An 8,898-nucleotide genomic window follows, 5' to 3' on the forward strand; every position below is an offset into this window, starting at 1 on the left:
CAGTTTCATTGGAATACAATTTGAATAAACTATTAACCACACAAAATGCAGAGTTCGTGACTGTGTTCTTCAACCATATTATGAAGACAACAATGACGAAAACGATAGCCTCATTTACGCTGTCAGTCGCCCTAGATGGATACGGGGAAGGACAATCTGGACGACCGCGATTTTATTACGACGTACAGACTCACAAAATCAACAGTGTTGTGGATTCTGGATAAAATAGACGAAAGACTTATGTATGAAACAGACAGGTCAGTAAAATTCTTGTCAGCATGTACCTACACACAAAAAATATGTAGGTACATGTTATTATAAGGATTTAATATTTTATGAATCACAAGAGGATTAGCTATAATGAGATTTCAACACTAGTACAAGGCAATATATTATTGAAGTGTTTAATTGTAACTTGTAAGATGCCTTCAAAGTAGGACAATTTGTTTCTTTTAAACAGGAATCACTGTATATCCCTGATCAATCAGCTACTCTGCGCTCTTCAATTTAACGCTACCAGATGCTTCCAAACACCTGTGGAGATCTATGTGGTTTCAGTTAATTCATCGTTTGGAAACGACGTCTTCCTGTGATGGTTGTGTGGTTTGCGAGTGAAACTAATGCGAGTTTTCCATCTAATTACTGCAAGATTAGTTTTACATAACATTGCTCGAGGAGCAAGAAGATCTGAAGAAGAAGTCCCCAGTGAATTTGAAATGACACCACCTGCTCCATGGGAAGGATTAGTAGCTCAGGACGATATCCCAATGAATTTCATACCAAATCATACAAACTGAAGGGTAGTGCAGCAGCAAAAGAGTGGAAGACAGAGTTTGATAGATGGTCATTTTGAGAGGTAAATTATGATTATCTAATATGATGATAAATTGATTGAACCATTAAAATAATATTGATGTAAAATAAAAATACTTAATAAAGTGCTGTAAATTCATAGGGAAAGGTTTTTTTAGCATAAAGTAAATCATAGCTTTCTCCCTTAGAATAGTTTAAATATTCAATGTTTAATTTTTGATATTTTAATAATTTTTTAGCATTTATTGGTTAATTTCCATTAATTAAAAATGTATATACACATTTCCTAATTTTCTTTTATGTTAAATGAACATGTCTTTATTCCTACATAATGTACACTAATAAAAATGTAATAATTAAAAATTCAGTTTTTTCATTTCAATACAACTTGATAGATATTTATACATTTCATCTTGTTACTTTTGAATTTTAAATTAACAACAATTTACATATTTAACTATATGTAAAATGTATATTCAGTGTTCATTTTTGTATACTTTATTTGTTGAACATATTGAAGTTAATTTAAAATTATTTTGATTAGAACATTAATAGACGTTTATTTTATACAAAAAAATATTTACTAACACATTGTCTAACCATTTTCTTTTTTTGTTCCAGATTAGTCACACATCAGCAATGATTAACAAATAAATAAATAAATAACGTATTAATATAGAGCTTTATTTAACATCTATATTCTATAACATTTATTACATGTTTATTAATGTGTACAATGTGTTTATTTGTGACATACTTGAAATCAGCAGTCCTTTTTAAAAAAAATCATAATGTCCCATTACCTCTATGTCATATTATTGGTAACAGGTTTGCTAAAAATAATTATGCAATACACTGGCCTCATGAGACAGCCCCAGGCTCACGAAAAAAATGTGAAGTTTTGGTACAAAGATTCTAAATTTAATACCAAAACACCTATACACATAGAAACTTTACGAAATGGCTTCTTTCTGAGCCTAACACTGATTTATTATTATAACATACCTATGTGTTATGACCATTTTTTATTTCTACTAATGATTTATATTTAATTTTGATGTTTCTAATTTATAAATTATAATAATGATTGACATATAGTTTTATTACTCACTAGATATACATTTATCATAACAAAAACCATTCGTAAACTACGTGTAAAAATGGTTAAGTAAAAAAAAATATAAGATCTTTAAGCACTATAAAGATGTGATAAATGCTAAGTATATTGAATTTAAGTAAACTTATTTTGTTTCAATAATTTATTTACTTGGCAAGGAATTATTTTTTAAAAGAAACAAATTGTGATGAACAAAATAATTAAATGGCGAAGGACTATTAAAATATAACTTATTAATAATACTATTTATATACTATTCAGTATTCTAAATAACTCCTATTATCACTTATTTTTATCGTTATTAAATACTGAGTATTTACACAATAATCTATAAGAACTGTAATATTGTTGGTAACATTGGCAACGCTGATGCAACAACAACTACGACGACTTTGACGGCTACCGTGATTCTGATAAATTCTATAAATTTCCATTAAAAAGTTCACACTTTTTCATTTATAACTTAATTTTTAAATGTATGGTTTTGTTGATTTTTACAAAAGCACGTTCTACACAATATTTCTGATGTTTTGGAGTTTACTAGGGGCTAACTGATGCATTAGAAAATTAGTTAGGTTGTATAACAAATTGACCCGTATTTTACACAGTTTAAATAGGCAACTCCTGCTTCGATATACTATACACACACCGTCATGCAGTTATTTTTTTTTTTTACTTAGCTTGTGCCACGACTAACACTGGATATTATACAGTTAATCATTTTTAACCACTATACATAATATATTTCATTAATAATCATATTCATGTTTATATAATAATCCCTGGGCCTCCACACAAGAATACTTAGTGAGGCCCAGTATTGTCTTTTATTTTTTTTGGAGAAAAAAATGTATAATATTATTACATTTATATATTAATATGAATATTATAAAAAACAATATTTATAGTATTATTATCTACCATCAAATTAACTTAGAAAATTCCCATCAAGTCTAGTCACTCGATGTAACCGAAGTGTCGATGGTGTGGTCATTATCATTTCCTGCTTCAATTTTTCCTCTATTATTTCCATATTAATTTCATCAATTGATCCTCTTCTGGGTTTTTGTGTCGTCTTTGAAGCCGATGTCATCTGGATCGGACTTATGCACGTCCTACCTTTTTTATCTTCATTCTTTTTTGTCACAGCTTTTGGTTTTTTTGGAATAGCTGAAGCTGTTGACTGCATGTCTACTGTGTTGGTATCAGGCAAATAATTGTAAGCAGAAGTTGATGCGTGGGTGATTGGTAATAGTTGTTGGTGAAAAGCAGCAGACGTTTGACTCTTCAACATTGTAGATTTATCCTGAGACGTATTGATTAGTTCATGTTCTACTAAATCATCAATACCCTGTAATTACAGAAGAAGTTATGAGTATAACCAAGTAAATAGTTTTATGTACAACACATCAATACATTTAAACCCACGGTCGGCCATTACAGATGAATTTTTATGAACAAGATTTAAAAATATAATTTTTTCTACTAACAATACATCAGTACATTTACCATTAAAGCCCATTGTTATAAAATTAATAAATCCATCTGGGGTTTAAGATATAAGAGATATTAATGTGTTACATTTTTTATAATCTGACCATGTTAGTGCTTGTTTAATAGGATCATAGTTTTGGTATTTCTGTTTCCAAACAGTCTATAATAGATTGGACAGATGAATAACGATAACAAAAAGGAATACTTAAAAGTAGTTTTATTAATTTTTTTTTGGGCCAGTATATGTTATATATAAATTACTTAAAAAAATCAGAAAGTTTAGGTAAAGTGTTATAAAATAATCAATAGACTTAACTTTCAGATATCCCAAACATATCTCCTAACATTCTAAATCAGCGGGCCACATGAGGCCCTTTAACAAATTTTGTTCGGCCAGCACAAAACTTAATTTTACATAAGTGCCTACTAACATCCAACATTCTACACTCGATTAAATAAAACAAAATACTCATACCTATTAAAATAATATGTTTTTAACTTTTATAACTTACAATTATTATAATTAAAAATGTATCTAGAAACTAGGAATCTCTACACCCGGGTCCCAGAGTAAAAAAATATGCCTTCGGTTAATATAATGCACAAATTTAAAATTTACTGCATGCAAGTAATTTTCAAAAATATGATTTGGCCCTTTCCAAAATCTTAGTGAGGACTATTATTCTAAATGAATCCTATTCAATTTTATTTTCATTAAAGATATGAATATATTTCTCTCATCAAGATCATCTATATTATGAGAACTTATTAATTTAATTTAATTACCCTTATACCATTCTTCATTAAGAGCTTTATTATAATATGCGTTTTGATTACTACTACTATTAAGTAAAGTTACTTCATAAGCCATTTTTTTAAATCGTTCAATAGAATATTCAAATTCTAAGTTAAATGAATTTTAATTTTTGATAAAACTAGAAAGAATTAAGTATCTGATGTTTTTGAATTGTTATCACTTTAGTCAAGAGGATGAACTATGGCTGTTGATGTTAAAAATGTACTACACCATTCCTCATAAGTTGTTGTTAGTGGAAACAAAAAAAGAGTTGAACGTAAATCCACAATATCTTTTATGAGCGTCAGAAGTCCAAATGTTGACAAAATTCATCAAAAATATGAAAATTGGCAAATTATTTTGAGATAGAAATTCATAAAATGTTTTCTTTATTTACCTAAGATTTGAGATTTTTATACAAGATTCATACAAGCATTTCAAGTTTGAATTTTAACGAAAAATCACAAAAATGTGCACATTATTTTGAATTAGAAATTCATAAAAAATTTTCAAATTTTTTCAAAATCTATAAAATTTTAAATTCAAAATTGATTTTGTAACAAAACTTTATAAAATTTTCAATTTGTATAGTTAAGGATTAAATGTTTAAAACAAGGTTTCACGTAAGTAGGTTATTCTGTAAACAAAAAATATAAAAACAGTTTTTTTTAACGTTATTTTATGTTCAAATTTCAACAACATTAGATATTTAAGCGAAAAAGAAAGATTTTAGTTTTGTGTTATATTTTAAAAATATTATTTGTGGTTACTTGAAACTTCTAAAGTAGGTATATTATTATAAACAAACATAATAATAAACAAATAATAAATTCAACTTAACCGACTACTGTATTCATAATACCAATATTAATATAATAGAAAATATTATAGGCTGACAAACCGTCTCCGCTCAGACTTATTTTTCGTATACATTGATATAATATCATTGAATTCAAATTTACCACCATCCATTACAGTCATAGACTTGCAACCTACTGTACAGTAGAGCGACAACCACATACCTGTTTTCTTTTTTTGATCTGTAGACCAACATTACGAGATATTGGATTGTTTTGAATTTGCTGTGAACTAACTGCATTTTCTTGACCATCAGTATTCAGCTGATAAGACATATTAACCTCCTATATTTAACAATACATTATTGTAAAAGTTTTTATTTTTATCTAAAATGTATAAAATAATAAATTGAAAATTAAGTATAAAACTTTATTTTTATTTAAATTATATTGTATATCTGAATTTTCCACTTCTAATTTTATTTTATTTTTTAAAAATAATAGACGATTCAGGATAGTAGAAGACCTTTTTTGGTCTGACTGACAATTAAATTTATGTCGAATGATACATTTTCTCAGAATAAGTATTTTTAGTCCCATTAAATTTAACTAAAGATAATTTCAAAAACCATTTTCAATCAGAAAAAATAATTACCTTAATTTTCAATGAAATTATTACAAAATTTAAAAATAACGTAGATAGTATGCAGGTCATAAGTTAATACAGTAATAGTAGTTATAAATAATTTATACACTAATAGTAGTTATAAATAATTTATACACTAATAGTAGTTATAAATAATAGGTACATTAAAAATGATATTTAATATAAGTAATAGGTACATTTTATATTTATTTTTAATGAAAAATTTCAAGAACATAAAATATATTTAACTGAAGTTAATAGACTAGCATATATCACTGATTTAGTTTGACACTATTTGATAAAAATCTAATATTGTATAAGTTCTATGAAATATTAAAATAAAATATAATGGAATTTTAGAACCTACCTATTAGGGCCAAGACTAAAATTAATATTACAAAATAAATATAACCTAGATAGGAGATAATAAAAATTTACTAAACACAATCTTTTAATCTTTATAGAAACATTAACTTAGAAGTACTTTATCTCACTAACATCAAAATGATTTATCAGAAATATATTTTTTCCCACGTATCGCCGCTTAAAACCAGTTTCTTCTTAATTTTTTGGACCCCGGCACGTTTAAACAATATAATATACGTGTACTTACTTGTCTTGTTTTTATACGCGAAACAGAAAGATCAAAGTATGGAAAAAAGCAGTATTCATATACTCAAAATGATTAAATGAGAGAATTTAAATTATTAAAATATAACACGTTCTAAAGAGTTTTTATATGAACAGAAATGATGAACAGAAATTTAGAATAATTAATATAACCTATAAAACTGGACGGTCCAGTTCATCATCTTGGCACTTGGCTGACGCAACAGGTCATGGGTTACCAACATAATATGTTGTATTAATATATTCCCCAAAAGTTAGTCCGAGCTCGCTGGACTGATCCGGGCCATGAGAATTTCTATACCAACTGTGTACAAATAATTATTAGATCGTATTTAGTTTTTAATTCGACACTGGTTGTGGGTAGTAGGCGAGTAACTAGTATTGTACAATTTTTGTTTGTACTTTGTATATAGGTAGGTACTACATTGAATATCAAATTTTATAATTTTGACGAGGCATACCTAGGCACTTTTTGTAAAATAGGTGCAATTGTAAAAAATTGAGAGTATCAATAATTTATTATTCAATGGAAAATATTTATTCAGGTCCATTTTATCTACTTATAAGTTATATTAAACTTCAATACGGCTGGCAGGCCTGCGGTCACCCAACTGTGACTAAGCGGCTAGAACACGCACTGCAACGGTCCACGAGTCCAAACAATATTATGCAGGTGCAGCACAGGCGAACGTTCTGCTACAGCAATGGTCGTCTAATTGATAAAAAATTATAACACACAATGGCGCACGCTCGACTATCAGGCAGGTGTTGATAACAACTAATAATATAAAATTCTTAATTCCTAATATTAATATCGAAATTAATTATTTAGAAGTAGGTATAGTACTATAGTAAATAATATTTATGAAGACTATAAAGAAAAAATATTCATCGTTATTTGCATAACTCGGGCTGCTGAAAGGATTGCGGTTAAACATAATTTGTGGATATGATTGGATGTATTGTAATACATGAAATTAAAATCACAGCCATAAAATTATTATTTTGTAGTTTTGAAAGTCTTCTATGGGCTCCCAGCAATTGTAAGTAAAAGAAAAATATTATAATAATTATAATAATATTGTCGTCTGATCTACGATACAGAGTCGATTTTAATGTACATTTTTTATCCTAGCGTAGGTGCGTATTTCACGTTGTAAATTGGATTGATGTACTGAATACTGATATCATATTATTATGTTTACCTGTCTGTGATTGAATGCAACCCAATAACATAAATACACAAGACTTGTTTGGAGAATACATTGCATATGGTTCCAGAATATGCCCAAAAACAACTTCTGCAGTATGCACTTATCACTAATCCAGCTTTAAATGCATTTATACATTAACAAGTGAATATTTTTTTATATGGTACCTTTAAAACTACTAGTTTAGCGGGCAACTTTTTTTTCAATAAACCGAGTCTATACACTAGTTAATTAAATTAAGTCAGTGGTGTCGAAAAATTTTTTTTTTGCTCTAAACAATGTTAGGTGTTTTGAGTAATTTACTCAGGTTTTAAACATATTTTTGTATTTTAATTAAAGTGTAACAAATAAGCATTACACAATAGTCATTAGGTATATTTTACTGATTTACTCAAGGAATTAGCACATAAGTAATAAAATATATGTTGCATATTGTTATATCTAATAAGGGAACTGGGAATACAATATTTTATTGTATGTGTAAGGTATTTATTATTAGAAGTTATTTGTAATAAAACAAATCTACCTCAATTAATGTTGATTGATATTGTAAAATTTTATCAACATTAATTTTGTGGTAAGAAAAAAATTATACATATTATACAGGATTTAATTTTATGTATAGAAGGGATGGTAGCTTCAATATTTCAATACAATGTTTGTGACGTCACTGAGTTAGGTAAAAACAACAAACTTTAAGGGGTAACAACATTAAATCATAAAGTTTTCACAAAACTGATAACACCATCATTTTCAGCAATCAAAAATAAATGTTGGTAGAAAAACAATTTTTTTTAAAGAGTTACTCCGTTTGGTAGTTTTGTCCTGATTATATTTTATTTACCTAAATCTATTATCATATATTATTATGACATTATCATGTGTGGTAATTTTTTTTTTTAGATCAAACTGTACGTTAAATGAGTTTGATTTACTGATGAATACTTATGTGATAGTATAAATGTAGGAAAAATATTTGGCGAAAAAATCAGGGTAAAGGTTACCTAACAATTAATTATTATTTGTTAATTATTAATAGTGAATTATTTTACAGCAACAAGTATAGGCGAACATATACAATTATAAATCATAATCTCTCTTCACTTATTGGTTGAAAATGCGATATTATTGTATTGAATTAGATGGTTTATGATGTTGATTGCAAATATATATTATGTTGAATATTTATTAAAGATTCGCTCAATACCAATAAAAAATGAATATCCTGAGGTAGGTATTTTTTATTTTATATAATTGTAAATGTTATTTACTGAATGTATTTATATAATATAAATGTATGTAACTTATTACAGTTATAGATGTGGGCATCAAAGAGACTATTAGATTTGATGCTATTGTATATTTTTTAAAGTACTTAATTTCTCATACATTTT

At 27.2% G+C, this 8,898-nt stretch overlaps 1 protein-coding gene and 1 long non-coding RNA gene across 2 annotated transcripts; one reads left to right on the top strand and one right to left on the bottom strand.

Annotated features, from left to right (window-relative positions):
* Nucleotides 1–2,750: 2,750 nt before the first annotated feature.
* LOC132933355 (uncharacterized) lies at nucleotides 2,751–6,413 on the bottom strand. The gene is made up of 3 exons (XM_060999674.1): nucleotides 6,277–6,413; nucleotides 5,243–5,362; nucleotides 2,751–3,281 (listed from the first exon to the last, which is right to left on the bottom strand). Exons 2-3 carry the CDS (start codon nucleotides 5,351–5,353, stop codon nucleotides 2,859–2,861), a joined length of 534 nt encoding a protein of 177 aa, XP_060855657.1. The 5' UTR covers nucleotides 5,354–5,362; nucleotides 6,277–6,413; the 3' UTR covers nucleotides 2,751–2,858.
* Nucleotides 6,414–7,439: 1,026 nt separating this feature from the next.
* Nucleotides 7,440–8,635, top strand: LOC132934199 (uncharacterized). The gene is made up of 3 exons (XR_009662996.1): nucleotides 7,440–7,648; nucleotides 8,408–8,497; nucleotides 8,559–8,635. It is a non-coding gene; the product is annotated as an uncharacterized LOC132934199 (long non-coding RNA).
* The last annotated feature ends 263 nt before the right edge of the window (nucleotides 8,636–8,898 follow it).

This window comes from Metopolophium dirhodum, chromosome 1 (genome assembly GCF_019925205.1).
Source record: "Metopolophium dirhodum isolate CAU chromosome 1, ASM1992520v1, whole genome shotgun sequence".
NCBI lineage: Eukaryota > Metazoa > Arthropoda > Insecta > Hemiptera > Aphididae > Metopolophium > Metopolophium dirhodum.

Excerpts from the sequence above, each read along its gene's own strand:
- LOC132933355 (XM_060999674.1), bottom strand. The coding sequence starts at position 5,353 with ATGTCTTATCAGCTGAATACTGATGGTCAAGAAAATGCAGTTAGTTCA. Across the intron at positions 3,282-5,242 it reads AGATCAAAAAAAGAAAACAG|GGTATTGATGATTTAGTAGA; the intron begins GTATGTGGTTGT and ends CTGTAATTACAG.